The 16,662-nt window shown below is 49.9% G+C and overlaps 1 protein-coding gene across 1 annotated transcript in view; it reads right to left on the bottom strand.

Moving 5' to 3' along the window:
• Nucleotides 1–532: 532 nt before the first annotated feature.
• The window catches only part of SF3B2 (splicing factor 3b subunit 2), a 374,355-nt gene continuing 358,225 nt past the window's right edge, over nt 533–16,662 (bottom strand). The window contains exon 21 of the mRNA XM_078660758.1: nt 533–915. Within this exon, the coding sequence (XP_078516884.1) occupies nt 847–915 (69 nt within the window). The 3' untranslated portion in view covers nt 533–846. The remainder of the gene's footprint in view (nt 916–16,662) is intronic.

Consider the following 16,662-nt stretch of genomic DNA (forward strand, 5'->3'; position numbering starts at 1 on the left):
GATGCAGCCTCCCTTTATCTAGTTACCATCTAAGTTACCCTCGATAGCTAAACAAGCACTCCAGCAACACCACTGTGCTCACTTTTATCGCTCACATTATGCAATTCCAATCTTCGAAAACTCGAACCTCCTGCAAGGCATCACAAATAGACATGAACCATTGCATCAATCAAATTGGGGAAAAATCCTCAAATCGGAGCACAATGAACAACACTACAGAAAGCTTAGCCAAAAAACATGCCACGGATTAAAGCTAAGCGGATATCTGAGAAGAACCCATTGAATTTTAAAGTTCAGTGTATTTTTTGTCCCATGCACATAAAACCACAATGCACAATAATGAAACAGAAGTTTGAACAATAAGCACTATCTAGCATGATCATAAAGATGTTACATAAGGTTTTCTTCCTGTGAGAGGCACAGCAATCAATTCCTCTGTTCATGCTGATTTAGGACAAATGCAATCAACTTATTGTGACTAGCATACAGGGACAATTCAAATATCATCATTATGAGAAACACCACACCAGGATTGTAGATTTTATATTTATTTACAAAAAGAAAACAGCCCTACCCACCTCCAAGACCTTCCCAAAGAGGATCAGTAAGGCTAACAGTCTTTTGCCACCAGTGGCAATTCCAAATACTGAGGAGATTCTTCTCTCTTCCAATTCGTGAGTGTAGGATTTTTCAGAAGGAAATATTTTAAAAGGAGTATGCCAACACAAACCACGGATATCCGAGAGTTAGTGGACGGCACTTATAGGAGTTTCTGTAAAAAACACAACTCATGAAGTTGCTGAGAACTTTGGATTGGAGGTCTTCTCCTCTGCCCAAATATGAAGATTAGAACTTGAAATCTTTGTATTTCTTTCCGCCTCTTGTGTCCTGTGGCTGAGCCTTCCTCTTCTTTTGCTGTGGAACATAAAAAAACTGTTAATTTAGCACAAACATGGCAGAAGGCAACCTTCTACATGTCCAAGTATCATTCATTCACAGACTACACCTCAAAGAGTCCCATTCACACGGATAGCACTATTTCAGATGGGTAGTTCTCTCAGTCTTAAACAAGGAAACAGCTTTGTGACTCCTGTACTCTTAGCCCTCCACAACTATTTTGGAATTGCTTGTAGCGACAACCAGGCCTGGAAAAATATCAAAAAATATAATCGCTCCCAGTACCCTGGGCACTATCCTTGTGTCACAGAGGGTATTGGCTGGGTGAGAGTTGTTGAGGAGTGGGGGTGGCATGGCCAGAGGGTACCGAAATTGCCACAAAGTTGAAGTTCTCTTTTTCTGTGGCCCTGCTCTCCTCACTCTCTAAAAGGATGAGAATCTGATGTGTCCACCTAAAAATATAGAGATACGGAAAAAGCATGCACTCAAATAAGCATGAAGCAAAAAAGACTGTATATATATATATACACATATATATATATATATACATACATACATATATATACATATATATACACACACATATATATATATAAGTATATGTATGTATATGTGTATATATATATATATATATATATATATATATATATATATATATATATATAGATAGATAGATAGATAGATAGATATATATGTGGAAAATGCTACTTACCAGTATGCATCTGTTCTTGGCATGTAGAGCTGCTGATCACTACACTTTTGCATTAGATCGCCACCTGGTGTTGGGCTCGGATGATTGCATGATGTTGTCGTCTTGGAAGAAGTCTTTTGTAGTCACGAGCTAGGCGACCCCTCCCTTGGACGATAGTGCGCATGGGCATCGACTCCATCCTTAGATTGTTTTTTGCCATGATGGGAAATGATGGAGTTAGTAGAAGTAAAAGAAAAAGGATGTCCATGCGTGTGCATCTAAGTAAGATAAAACTGGAACAGATACAAGTCCCTGGGAGGCGGGAGGGCGTGTAGTGATCTGCAGCTCTACATGCCAAGAACAGATGCATACTGGTAACGAATAGTTTTCTTACCTGTCGGTGTAGTTTTGCAGCTTGAAGATCTTTCTGGATTCACTATGCTGTGCATTATTCCGCGGTCTTGTGGTTGGGTCCGGATTCGTAGTCTTTTCTTTGTTTTTTTTTTTTTTTTTCTTTGCCCAGGTGGGCGTCGGCGTCACACCCCCTTTGGGTGTATTTCCGGTGACGTCGGCATGCTTCCTGCGGAAGCTCCCACTCTTGGGCGCCATCTTCGGGTTCTTTTTTTCCGTGTTTCTTTCGTTTCCGAAGTAATGGCAATGTTCTTCTTAGTTTGTATTTACCGCTTTGTACTTTCAAAGTCTATTCTTTAGTTAACCACCTCTTCTCTCTCCAGCCTCATCTTTCTGGCGGAGGTGGGTGGGTTCGCTAGTGAATCCAGAAAGATCTTCAAGCTGCAAAACTACACCGACAGGTAAGAAAACTATTCGTTTTGCAGCGTGAATCTTTCTGGATTCACTATGCTGTGCATAGATTTTGTAGCGGTTTCTCATCTCTGTGGCGGCTGGGTGGAAGATGAGCGTTGGGTGTTGAATATGTGCTGTAGCACCTTCTGTCCCACTTGAGCTTCCTTGTTCATTTGTATGTCCACACAGTAGTGCTTCGTGAACGTGTGCACCGAAGCCCATGTTGCCGCCAGGCATATGTCCTCTATGGGTGTGTTAGCCAGGAAGGCTATTGTAGCGCCCTTCTTCCTGGTGGAGTGGGCACGTGTCCCCTCAGCCAGTTCCTGTCCTGCCCGTTTGTGGCAGAGTTGGATTGTTTGTGCGATCCATCGTGCAATGGTCCTTTTGGTTACTGCTTTGCCCATGAAGCTGTTTGCGAAGGACACAAAAAACTGTTTCGTTTTCCTGTGCCCCTTTGTCCTTTCAATGTAGTGCATGACTGCCCTTCTGGCGTCCAGGGTGTGCAGAGCTCTCTCTGCGCTGGTTGTGGGTTTTTGGAAAAAACTCGGTATCTGTATAGACTGGTTCATGTGAAAATTGGATACCACCTTCGGCATGAAGTGTGGGTCAGTCCTCATCACAACTCTATCGTTGTGTATTTGTATGTATGGTTCTTGTAGCGTCAGCGCTTGAAGCTCGCTTACTCTGCGTAAGGACGTTATCGCAACCAGGAAGGCTGTTTTCATAGTTAGCATCTTTAGGGAGGCCTTGTGAAGTGGTTCAAAGGGCTCTTTCATGAGTTCCGTTAGGACTGTGTTCAAGTTCCATGCAGGTGGCGGCACCCGCTTGGGTGGTGCGATCCTTTTCGCTCCTTCTAGGAATCTCTTCACCACCTGTGATGTGAAGAAGCTCCTGCACGTTTCTCCCCTTGTGTAGGCTACTATCGCTGCCAAGTGAACTCTTAACGAGGATGAGCTAAGGTTCTTCTCCAGTAAGTGCGTCAGGTACCTTAGCACCGTGGAGTCCCTCTTCATCTTATTGTGGAGTCTTTCCTGTCTGCACCATATTGTGAATCTTTTCCATTTCGCAACGTAGCACTTTCGAGTGCTGGGCCTTCGTGCCTCCCGAAGTACCCTCAGGGTGCTTTCTGGTAGTCTCAAATGTGCGAACTCTATGTCCTCAGGAGCCACGCTACTAGGCTCATGCTCTCTGGCTCTGGATGCAGTACCTCTCCGTTCTGCATGGACAGTAGATCTTTCCTCCTGCTGAATCTGTGGGGTGCACACTGTGTCATCTCCATGATCTGCGAGTACCAGGTCTGCCTCGCCCACTGCGGTGCGACCAGTATCAGTGTCATGTTGCTCGCTCTGCACTTGCTCAGTACTCTGTGCATCAGTGGTATCGGGGGAAAGGCGTAGGCAAATGTCCTTGACCAATCTATCCATAGGGCATTCCCCAGTGTCCCCTCCTCGGGCTGCCTGGATGCGAAGTTTTGGCATTTTGCATTCTGGCGTGTGGCAAACAGGTCCACCGATGGTGTCCCCCACCTGTCGAACAGGTATCTTGTCTCCTGAGCATTGAGCTCCCACTCGTGGGATGCCGATGTCTGCCTGCTGAGCCAATCGGCTTGTATGTTGTCCTTCCCTGGTAGGTGTATGGCTAGCAGGTCTATCTTGAGAGGGATGGCCCATCTCCATATCTCCTGCGCCAGCGTTGAAAGCGGTGCGGACTGTGTGCCCCCCTGCTTCTTGATGTAGAACATCGCAGTGGTGTTGTCTGTTTGTATCAATACCTTGTGCTTGTACAGTCTTGTTTGAAAGGCCTTCAGTGCAAGGAAGATTGTCTTCAATTCTAAGTAATTGATGTGCTTTGTGGCATCCGTCGGTGTCCACAGTCCCCTCACCTTGAGCTCCTCCATGTGAGCGCCCCATCCCTTCAGGGATGCGTCTGTGGTGATGGTCACTGTTGGCGTTGGGGGCGTTAGAGGCTTTCCCCTTGCTATGTTCTCCATGGTCCACCATGTCATCTCCTTCTGCACTGCGTGCGTTACAACCACTAGATCCTCCCAACTGCCTGTAGCTTGTGACCATTGCTCCTGTAGCCATTCTTGAATGGGTCTCATGTGGAGTCGTACATTCGGTACCAGGTGGATGCATGATGCCATCATCCCCATGATCTTGCTCGCCGTCCTCACTGTCCGAGCTTGTCCCTTCCGGTAGAGGCGAGTTTCCTTCACCAGCGCCCTCGCCCTCTTCTCGCTGGGGAACACCTTGCCCTGTAAGGTGTTGATCTGTGCTCCCAGGAAGATCTTCACTTGTTCCGGCTCCATTGATGATTTCTTCCAATGGATGGAGAACCCCAGGTTTATGAGCGTGCTGGTCACTGTATGTGCGTGCAGCTTGCATTTCTGGTATGAGTTTGCTTTCACCAGCCAGTCGTCCAGGTAAGGGTATACATGTATTCCCTGCCTTCTTAGGTGCGCTGCGACTGCTGCGAGGCACTTTGTGAAAACTCTTGGTGCCGATTTTAGACCGAAGGCCAGTGTCGTGAACTGGTAGTGGCTTTCTCCGACGGTGAACCTGAGCATGTGCTTGTGCTTCCTGTTCATTGGGATGTGCAGGTAGGCGTCTTTGAGGTCTATTGTGACCATGAAGTCCCCGGTCTGCAATTGTGGGAGCACCTCTTGCAGGGAGGTCATTTTGAATTTTTGCGTTCTTATGAATTTGTTCACGAACCGTAAATCGAGAATGGGCCTCATTGTCTCGTCTACTTTTGGTACCAGGAAGTATGTTGAGTATACTCCTGTGTTTCTTTCCTTGAAGGGTACCCTTTCTATGGCCTGCTTCCGCAGGAGTTCTTTTGCTTCTTCCTGAAGGCACTGCAGCTGCTTGCTTGCTAGCGGCTTTCTTCTTGGTTTTCTGCTTGTTGGCCTCGCCTCCAACTCTATGCAGTATCCGAATTGGATAATGTTGAGTATCCATTTGTCTGATGTGATTCCTCTCCACTCCTGGAGGTGGAATCTTAATCTTCCTCCCACTGGTGTCCTGTGGTCGTAGGTGTCTAGTTTGTCTTGACCCATCTGTACGTGCTGCCCCCTGGGATCTTTTTTGTGGGTGGGCACACGGATTTTTTTGAAGTCACTTGGAGGTGGGCTGCTGGCCCCCTCTTCTATTTTGTCCCCGTCCATTTCTCCCTCGAAAGGACTGGCCTCTTTGTTGGTACTGCCAGGGCTGTTTCTGATGGCCCTGCTGACCCTGCGAGTCTGCCTGGTGCGTTTGCTGGAAAGCCTGGTGTGATGTACCTGGCTGGTTTCCGCCTCTTCCGCCGGGCCTCCGTGACGGGGTGCCCCTCTTGTTCCCTCTGAACTGCAATGCTCCCATGGATCTTGCTGTTTCGTTATCCTTCTTAAGTTGGCTGAGTTGCTCATCAACTGTTTGTCCGAAAAGCGTACTGCCGTTGAACGGTGTGTTCAGGATGCTGTGTTGCACCTCCGGTTTGAAACCGGATATCCTGAGCCAGGCGTGTCTCCTTTCCGTGACGCCCATCATCATGAGCCTGCTGGCGGTGTCTGCCCCATCCAGGGCCGTCTTAAGGCAAGAATTTGCAGCATTCTTCCCCTCTTCAATTAGCTTTTCGGCTTTCTGCTTGGCATCCTGGGGCAAGTCCTTCACCAACTGCCCCAGTCCCTCCATGATTTGGTACATGTGTCTGTTTACCAGGGCGTTGGAATTAGCCATGCGCCAGTGGGTCGCGGCATTCCGTTCGATCCTTCTGCCCACCAGATCCATCCTTTTGCTCTCTTTATCCGGTGGCGGGCCCGAGGTAGTGGGTACGTTAGCCCTCCTCCTTGCTGTGGCCGTGATAATGGAGTCTGCGGAGACCGTGCCCTGAATGTAGGCCGGGTCCTTTGCGGCATGCTTGTACTTCTTCTCAGTTCTGGGAGTTACTGCCTTGCATGTTGCGGGCTCCCTGAAAGCTTCCTTCCCCTGAGCCAAGACGCTCTCGAGCATCGGGAGGAACTGGCTCCTCGTTTGTGTTGGGAGCAACGTTTCCAGAAGGAAGTCTGCTTTCTGCTTCTCTTCGTCGAGCTTGAGCTTGAAAGCTGCTGCGGCCGATTGTATCACCGCGTTGTAGGCCCCGATGTCGTCCGGCGGCGAGGGCCTCGAGGGGTAGGTGTCGACCACCTCCTCCGGGCTGTCGGTGTCGACATCGATGTAATCTACCTCCTGAAGGTCATAGGGCGCCGACTCTGTGTCTGTCCTGCCCTCATCTTCCTCCCCATAGCTGTAGCTCTCGTGGGGATTCTCGTACTCCTCCTGGTCGTCGAACACCTCGACGTCCTGGTCTTGCTCGGTGACTTCGGCGACCTCTTCTTCTTCCTCCTCGACCGCCTCCAGCACTGGTGGCTTGGTCTTGTGAGGGATCGTGAAGGCCTTCATCCTTGCGTCGAAATCTTTTTTCCGCTGCATGAAGTTCTCCATTTCTGCCTCGAGGCGCCTTCTTTTCTTTTCCATCTCGGCCGCGTGTTCCGCGTCGGATGGTTCCGCCGCTCTCTTCGACGGATGGCTCGTCGCCGTGCCTCTCGGAGTCGAAGTTTTCGACGTCGAACCGGATATCGGGTCTCTGGTCGTCGTCGACAGTTTCGGGTCTTTCTCCCTCGTCGATCGATCCTTTTCGGGGACGATTTTCGACGTCTTCTGCTGATCAGCAGCTCTCGGCGCCGGGGACTCCTTCTCTGAGGATCCGCTGGGCCTGGGAGTAGTCGCGGACGCCGCCTTTTTTGGCGTCGGCGCTTTCGGGGTCTGGCCCTCGATTTTTCGAGACTCAGAGTCTCTCGGGTTCTTGGGGGCCGAAGAGTCTCCTACCTTGTCAGAAGTCTTCGTGTAATCGGTCTCTACGACCGTGTAGCTGTCGTCTTCGGCGGCAGCGTTGTCTTCTTCCTCGGAGGACATCCCCAGCTCGTAGAGCGACGGGGTCGGGGCCTTCCCCTGCAGGGCGGCGTGTGCTACCCTCTGCCTCTCTCTCACACGAAGGGTCTTCGGGGTGAAGGCGGAACAGGCGTTGCAGTCACCGCTTTCGTGGTCCACCGGTAGGCAAAGGTTGCATACCGGGTGCTGGTCCTTCTGCGCGTACTTGTGGTGGCAGTTACGGCAGAACTTGAACGGCGTGTTGTCCATCCTCGAGCGTCCAGGGCCTCTCTGGTCGCGTGTTCGTCGACGGTCGTCGAAGATCTGGATGGAAAACGCCTTATCTTTGCTTGTCTTTCGTCGGTGAAGTCCCCTGGAGTCTTCAGATGACTTCTCCTCGTCTTTTCTGTATTTCCTTTCTTCTTTCTCCAAAAATGTCTGGAGCCCAAACGGGAACGATCCAGACCCGACCGCGGAAAAAAAGAATCTGAAGATGGCGCCCAAGAGTGGGAGCTTCCGCAGGAAGCATGCCGACGTCACCGGAAATACACCCAAAGGGGGTGTGACGCCGACGCCCACCTGGGCAAAGAAAAAAAAAAAAAAAAAAACAAAGAAAAGACTACGAATCCGGACCCAACCACAAGACCGCGGAATAATGCACAGCATAGTGAATCCAGAAAGATTCACGCTGCAAAAGTAGCATTTTCCGTTCGAGGCATATGAGCTGCAGATACTACACTTTTGCATCGATTGTGCAGCAGTGTCTCCCCTAGCGGTGGTCACCTGTATCTGTTGCAGTAGTTTGAAAGAGTTTTAAGGACAGCTTGGCCTACTGCAGCTTGCTGCATGGCTTGCACATCAACACAGTAGTGTTTAGTGAAGGTGTGTGTTGTAGACCATGTTGCTCCCTTGCATATGTCTTCTATGAGTATGTTCCCTAAGAAAGCCATAGAGGCTCCTAGCTTGTGTGTGGAATGCGCTCTAGGAGGAACTGTTAATGTACGTTTTGCTTTTTGATAGCATATTTGTATACATTTTACAATCCACCATGCAATTCCACCCTTAGAGATGGGGTTGCCTTTATGTGGTGAAGAGAAAGAAACAAACAGTTGTTTTGTCTTTCAAAAAGATTTAGTCCTGTCTATATAGTAGAGAAGAGCTCTTTTAACATCTAGTGTGTGAAGAGCTCTTTCTGCTACAGAGTCAGGGTTTTGGAAAAACACAGGTAACTCTACCGATTGGTTTAAATGAAAAGGACTAATGACTTTTGGAAGGAATTTAGGATTAGTTCTTCGAACCACCTTGTTACGATGTAGTTGTAAAAACGGTTCTTGTATTGTGAAAGCTTGTATCTCACTTACTCTTCTAAGAGAGGTAATAGCAACAAGGAAAGCTGTTTTCCATGTGAGGAATTGCAGTTCACATTTGTGTAAAGGTTCAAAAGGGGGACCCATGAGTCGTGCAAGAACAACGTTTAGGTTCCATACTGGAGAAGGTGGTAACCTGGGTGGAATGATTCTTTTTAATCCTTCCATAAATGCTTTAATAGCAGGTACTCTAAAAAGAGACCGATGTCTGTTTTGTAAATATGCTGCAATTGCTGCAAGGTGCAGGCGTATGGATGAATATGCCAAGTTACATCTTTGTAAATGTAAAAGGTAGCAAATGATATTTTGGATAGAAGTATCCAGGGGATCAATTTGGTTATTGTTGCAATAAATGGCAAATCTCTTCCATTTAGCAGCATAACATGCTCTGGTAGTAGGTCTCCTGGCTTCTTTAATGATGTTTATACAGTCTGGTGGTAGGTTAAGATAACCAAACACTAAGACTTCAGGAGCCAGATTGCCAGATTCAGTTGATTTGGGTCTGGATGTCTGATGTCTCCATGGTTCTGCGTTAGCAGGGAAGGTATCAGTTGTAATTTTTGGTGTGGAACTAGAGAGAGTTCTAGCAGTGTGGTGAACCACGGTTGGCGTGCCCATGTGGGAGCTATCAAGATCAATTTTAGGGACTGTTGTCTGAGCTTGCGTACTACCAATGGTATTAGTGGTAGTGGCGGAAAAGCGTACGCAAATCTGCCTGACCAGTTCATCCATATCGCATTGCCCTTGGACAGCGGGTGTGGAAACCTGGCGGCGAAGGTTGGGCATTTTGCGTTTGTGTGTGGCGAACAGATCTATGTCTGGATGACCCCACTTGTGAAAAAATGGTTGAAGAACTTGCGGATGTAGTTCCCGTTCGTGAATTTGTTGTGTCTGCCGACTCAGCAGTTCTGCTATCTGATTGTGAACTCCTGGAAGGTGCTCTGCTAGCAGATTGAATATGCTACTTACCAGTATGCATCTGTTCTTGGCATGTAGGGCTGCTAACATTCATATCTGTTGCATTAGATCGCCGCCTAGTGTTGGGTCCGGATGATCGCACATTGTTGTCCTGGAAGAGTCTTCGAAGTATCCTGAGATAGGTGGCTCCTCCCCTGGACTACAGTGCGCATGGGCATCGGCTCCATCCCCAGATTGTTTTTAGCCATTGTGGCAGAGATGGAGTGTAAAGTGTAAAGGATGTCCATGCTAATGATTGAATGCAAGAGTATGTCTGCAGCTGCGACAGGCACCGGGGAGGAGGGTGGGCGATATGAATGTTAGCAGCCCTACATGGCAAGAACAGATGCATACTGGTAAGTAGCATATTCAGTTCGAGGCATGTGGGCTGCTAAATTCATATCTGTTGCATAGAATATATAGCAGTCCCTCCATTAGCGGCGGTTGCCCGTGCCAGCTGCAGAAACCTGAAAAAGTGTCTTGAGAACAGCCTGCCCAACAGCTGCCTGCTGTTTGGAATGCACATCAACACAGTAGTGTTTTGTAAAGGTATGTGGTGTAACCCATGTGGCTGCTCTACAAATGTCCTCTAAAGGAATGTTCCCCAGGAAAGCCATGGATGCCCCCAATTTGAGTGTGGAGTGCGCCCTTGGGGGTATTGTTAAGGTGCGTTTAGCCTTTTGATAGCAGATCTGGATGCACTTAACAATCCATCTGGCTATTCCTGCTTTGGAAATAGGGTTGCCCTTGTGCTGTGGCGAGAAGGCAACAAAAAGTTGTTTTGTTTTCCTAAAGTGTTGTGTCCTGTCAATATAGTACATCAACGCCCTTCTAACATCCAAAGTATGGAGCATTCTTTCCGCCACCGTTTGTGGGTTTTGGAAGAATGCAGGCAAGTCAATAGTTTGGTTGAGATGAAACTGCGACACCACCCTCGGAAGGAATTTAGGGTTAGTACGTAGTACCACCCTATTTGGATGAATTTGTATGAATGGCTCTTGGATTGTGAGCGCTTGCAGCTCACTAACACGTCTCAGTGACGTAATAGCAATAAGGAAAGCCACTTTCCATGTTAGGAACTGGAGTTCACACGAGTGTAGTGGCTCAAAAGGTGGTCCCATCAGCCTGGTGAGGACCACATTGAGGTTCCACACCGGAGCTGGCGGTGTTCTTGGGGGAATGACTCGTTTCAGACCTTCAAGGAAAGCCTTAATGGCAGGCACTCTGAAGACAGAGAGATGTTGCCTGTTCTGAAGGTAAGCTGCTATGGCGGATAGATGTATCCGAATGGAAGTGTAGGCAAGATTGCACTTGTAAAGATGTAACAGATAGCAAATGATGTTAGGGATAGATGCATCTAGCGGGTTTATGTTATTGGCTGTACAGTGAAGAACAAAACGCTTCCATTTAGCAGCATAGCATGCTCTGGTAGTCGGCTTCCTTGCCTCCTTGATGATGTCCATGCATTCTGGAGGTAGGTGAAGGTAGCCAAACTCTAGGACTTCAGGAGCCAGATCGCCAGGTTGAGCTGTTGCGGATCTGGATGCTGAATGTCTCCATGGTTCTGCGTCAAAAGCCTGGGCGTTAGGCGCAGCCTTTGATGCGGCACCACCGAGAGCTCCATAAACGTTGTGTACCATGGTTGGCGTGCCCACGTTGGAGCAACTAGGATGAGTGTCATCGAGTGCTGCTTTAGTTTTCTTGCCACCAGCGGTATCAGAGGGGCTGGTGGAAAAGCGTACGCAAATTTGCCTGACCAGTTCATCCATATCGCATTCCCCTGCGATTGTGGGTGAGGGAACCTGGCGGCAAAGTGTTGGCATTTTGCGTTTTCGTTTATGGCAAACAGGTCTATCTCCGGATGACCCCACTGCTGGAAGTACGGGCGGAGTACTGATGGGTGTAACTCCCACTCGTGCATTTGATGGCTGTATCTGCTGAGCAGATCCGCCATCTGATTGTCCTTGCCCGGGAGGTGTTCTGCCATGAGGAAAATGTTCCTCTGAATGGCCCACTTCCACATGCTCTGAGCCAGATGAGACAGCTGTGGCGAGTGGGTGCCTCCCTGCTTTTGAATGTAGTACATCGCTGTCATGTTGTCCGTCCGGACTAACACTACCTTGTTGCACAGATGTACATTGAAGGACTTGAGCGCCATGAAGATTGCCATCAGTTCCAGATAGTTGATGTGCATCTTCTGTTGCTGCGTCGTCCATAGTCCCTGCTCTGTGTAAGTGAGCAGATGAGCTCCCCATCCCTGGAGAGATGCGTCCGTCGTCAGGGTAATCTGTGGCACTGGCTCTTGGAACAGTCGGCCCTTGCAAAGGTTGTGTGGATTCCACCAATGCAGAGAGTTGAACGCCCGACTGGTAACCAACACTAGGTCTGTCAATTGTCCCTGAGCCTGAGTCCACTGGTTTGCTAAGCACTCCTGGAGCGGACGCATATGTAACCGTGCGTGAGGGACTATGAAGATGCAGGAGGCCATCATGCCAATCAACTGCATGAACACTCTCGCTGGAAGCGAGTGTTGTGGTCTGAACTTTTGGATCAGAGACTGCATGCTGTCTATCCTGACCTGGTTTGGCTGAGCCATAGCCGTCAGGGTATTGATCGTCGCGCCCAGAAACTGCCGGACATGTGCCGGCTGAAGGTGCGACTTTGGGTAGTTCAGCGAGAAGCCCAGATTGTGAAGGAGGTGAATGGTAGTCGACATGTCCGCGGCGCACTGTTGTTCCGACTTGGCTTGAACGAGCCAGTCGTCTAGGTAGGGGTAGACATGGATATTCTGCCTCCTGAGGTGCGCCGCTACCGTCGCCAGACACTTGGTAAACACTCTTGGGGCGGTGGTCACTCCGAAGGGTAGGACTTTGAACTGATAATGCCTTCCTTGGATAGTGAACGGAGGTACTTTCTGTGGGATGGGTGTAGTGGTATGTGGAAATAAGCATCCTTGAGGTCTAAGGTTGCCAAGAAGTCCCCTTGGTTTAACAAGGGAAGAATCTGTTGCAGTGTAAGCATATGGAAATGTTCTGACAGTATATACAGGTTGAGGGGACGCAGATCCAGAATGGGTCTGAGAGATCCGTCCTTCTTTGGAATAAGGAAGTACAGGGAATATACCCCTGTGCCTTCCTCCTCCACTGGCACGAGCTCGATTGCGCCTTTTTGCAGCATCACCACTACCTCTTGCTGCAATAAGTGCAAGTGCTCTGCGGACATAGGCCGTTGCCTTGGGGGAATGTTGGGTGGAGTGGACTTCAACTCTAGACAATAACCGTACTGGACAAGTTGTCGTACCCATTGTCTGTGGTGATGTTTGTCCAGAGTGGCAGGAACTGCTGTAGTCTCCCCCCGACAGGTGTTAAATGGTCGGGGGGCAGTGACAGAGAGTCACTGTTTGTTTGGGGCAGGGGAGCGGGAGTTGTTGTTTCCTCTGCCACATCCTCTGGTACTGTTTCCTCGATAATTCCCTTTATTCTGCTTTGGGTAGAAGGACTGTGCTCCACCTCTAGTGAACTGTGATTGTTGACCCATCTGTCCTCTGGTGACTCCACGTGCACCTGAGCGACGAAAAGTGTTGCCCCGGAATTGTTGTGATTGAAGGGCCCCCATAGACTTAGCTGTTTCGTTGTCTTTCTTAATCTTTTCGAGGGTGGTGTCAACATCAGGACCAAACAGTCTATAAGGGAGAGGTGTGGCGCCGCGGCCAGGGCGACTGACGCTGGAATCTGGGTTCGATCCCCGTCTCCGGCGGCAGGTTAGCCCAGCACCATGCGACTCTGGGCAATAGCTTGCTTAATCTTCCCGACGGCCCCCAGCGCCTAGAGACCCTAACGGGTGATTGTGCGCTATACAAATGTGGTTTATTATTATTATTATTATCAGGATTGACGGGCTGATTGAGTATGGTCGTTTGAATGTCCGGTTTAAACCCTGATATGCGTAGCCACGCTTGTCGTCTGAGCATGACGCTAGTGTTAATAGCCCTAGCTGCTGTGTCAGCGGCATCAAGTGCACACTTTATGGCTGCGTTGGAGATGAGTTTGCCCTCCTCTATAAGCAGTTGGGTAGCCTCTTGAAACTGCGAAGGCAGGTGTTCTAAAACTTGCTCAAGGGTGTCGTAATGCGCCCTATCATAACGTGCCAATAGTGCCTGTGTATTCGCAATACGCCAGAAATTTGCGGCTTGCGCAGCTACCCTTTTGCCCCCTGCCTCAAGCACTTTAGACTCCTTGTCTGGGGGAGGAGCTTCACCCGTCGTCTGGGAGTTTGCCCGTTTGCGGGCATTCGCGACCACAAGAGAGTCTAGTGGCAACTGTCCCCGAATGTATGCAGGGTCTGCAGGTGCTGGATTGTATTTCTTTTCGATGCGTGGATTGACCACCCTCGCCCTGGTAGGCTCTTTAAAGATGTCCGCAGCATGCTTAAGGACACCTTTGAGCATAGGTAGAGTCTTTACTGTCCTTTCGGAGACAGAAAAAGTGTCAAACAGAATATCGTCCTCCACTGGGTCAGCATGCATGTCCACATCATGATTAGCAGCTGCCCGTTCAATGAGTGCATGAAAACCTGCAGAGTCTTCTGTTGGGGATGCACGTGCACTGAAAGGCTGTGGGTCCTGCCCCACAATCTGTATCCCTTGGTCGCCTATGTCGTCATAGGAATCCTGCTGTGCATCGGGTTCATTGATGGGGAAAGTGTACTGGTCATCTTGTCCATATTCCTCTCCCTCAGAGTGTTCGGGGGAAGGTGTCGGACTCCTTCTAGGAGGAGGCTGGATAGGTTCAATCAGGACTGGAGCGTCCTGTGCAAGCCTCTTCTTCTTCAGTGGGATAACATAAGAGTCCACTGGGTGGGAAGTGATCTTCCTCTTGTAAAAGGTCAACTTGCCCGTGTCTGCGTTGATAAAACGCTCCGAATCGTCTCCTGAGTCGAGTTGTCGACCCGATACTCCAGCAGACGTGGACGAGTCCGATGTCTTTGGCGCCGTCTTTGGCGCAAAGGCCTTTGGAGCCTCCTTCGGCGGCAGAAGGAAGAGAAGTTTGCTAGCAGGCTTCGCCGGCATGTCCATCGGCTTCTGGTGCGACTGCGCCGGAGCCGACGTCGTAGAGGCCTTATCCCGAATTCTCTGGAGTGAATCGGCGATGAGGGATGCGTCACTCACGGCGGCACTTGGCGCCGACGAGGAGGCCTTCACCTTGCCTTTGGAACCGACGTCTTGTGGGCCCTTCGGAGTCTTAGACGTCGATGCTGCAGCCGTAGACACCGAGTCCTTGGACCGAAGTGTTGAGCTTCCGCTCTTCGATCCGTGGGATCGCACAGGCTCCGCGTCAACCACGCGTCCGACTAACGACGTCCCAGTCGGTACCGGAGTCTTGTCGCTGGCTTTTGCGGACTTTGACGGCGTCGTCCCGGTCGACCCGTGCCGGACGACCTTCTTAGAGGATGCCTCCACCGTTGACGACTTCGGCACTGTCGAATCGACAGTCTTCTTCGACTTCTGTGGACCGGAGGTCGACGGAGTCGATGAGGTAGCAGGCTTTGGTGTTTTCGGTGGAACGGCCGCCATCTTAGATGCACTCGAATCCGTTAGTTTCGGTTTCGTTTTCGGGTCGGCCATTTTAGGTGTAGTCGATACCGTTTGTGTCGGTTTCGGTTTCGATACGGGCTGCGTAGCAAGTATGTCCGTGGCCGGGCCTGAAGGCAGGGCCGTGGCTTGCGGTACGGGGTCTTGGGTAAGGCCGAGTGGCGATCCCGTGACCCGAGCCTGATCCACGTAACCTTCGGGGCATAGCTCATCCCCTGAGCTATCTTCCGCGGCCCCATAAACTTCTTCGACGTCCCCTACCTCGTCGACGTATTCAAGGCCTTGATCCACGACTCCGTAGTCGTCTTCCGGATCCGCCTCGACCTCCGTCGCGGGCGGCGAGATTTCAAGATGATGGCTTAGGCCCTCTTCTTCCTGTTCGCCGAAGATGTTCTCTGGAGCCGGGGCCGCTTGTCTGGCCTCGAGGCGCACCGCGCGCCGAAGCTTGAGCGTCTTCTTTGACCTGAATCTGGAGCAGGCCATGCAGCTGTCCTCGTCATGGTCTGGCGAAAGGCATTTGTTACAGACCGCGTGCGCGTCGATATGTGGGTATTTGGACCCACAGATGGGACAGTATTTAAACGGGCTCCGCTCCATGCTGAAAAGTTCTGGTCGTGTTGCGATGAGAAGGCCTCGATGTCCGAAGAGTGATACGACTCCGCAGATTCCGACTCAAAGAGACGGAAGAACTCGAGACCGTACGCAAACAATACCGACATAATGAAACTAAGGCCTTTTGGCCGTAAAAAAGCTAGTTTTCTCGGTTCCGACAGAGAGACGTCGAGACCGCATCCGAACCCAATGGCGGAAAAAAACAATCTGGGGATGGAGCCGATGCCCATGCGCACTGTAGTCCAGGGGAGGAGCCACCTATCTCGGGATACTTCGAAGACTCTTCCAGGACAACAATGTGCGATCATCCGGACCCAACACTAGGCGGCGATCTAATGCAACAGATATGAATTTAGCAGCCCACATGCCTCGAACATATATTTTGTGGAATAGCCCATCTCCAAATGTTCTGTGCAAGCTGGGACAGTTGTAGAGAGTGTGTCCCCCCCTGTTTTAGTATATAATACATAGCTGTCATGTTGTCCGTCCGTATTAATACAGCTTTGTTTTGTACTTGTACTTGGAATGTTTTGAGTGCTAAGAATACTGCTAGCAGCTCTAGATGGTGGATATGAAAATTTCTGTTGAATGTTCCATTGTCCTTGTGTTGTATGATGTAGGAGATGGGCTCCCCATCCTGTAAGAGATGCGTCTGCTGTGAGCACTATTTGTGGAACAGGTTCGAGGAACGGCCGTCCCTTTGTCAAGTTTTTGGTGTTCCACCACTGCAGAGAGCGATGTGTGCGGCTGTCTACCAACACCAGGTCTGTTAGTTGCCCTTGAGCCTGGTTCCACTGTTGTGCTAGACATTCCTGTAACGGACGCATCTGCAGTCTTGCATATGGTACTATGAAGATG

This window comes from Lissotriton helveticus, chromosome 9 (assembly GCF_964261635.1).
Source record: "Lissotriton helveticus chromosome 9, aLisHel1.1, whole genome shotgun sequence".
Classification (NCBI taxonomy): Eukaryota; Metazoa; Chordata; class Amphibia; order Caudata; family Salamandridae; genus Lissotriton; species Lissotriton helveticus.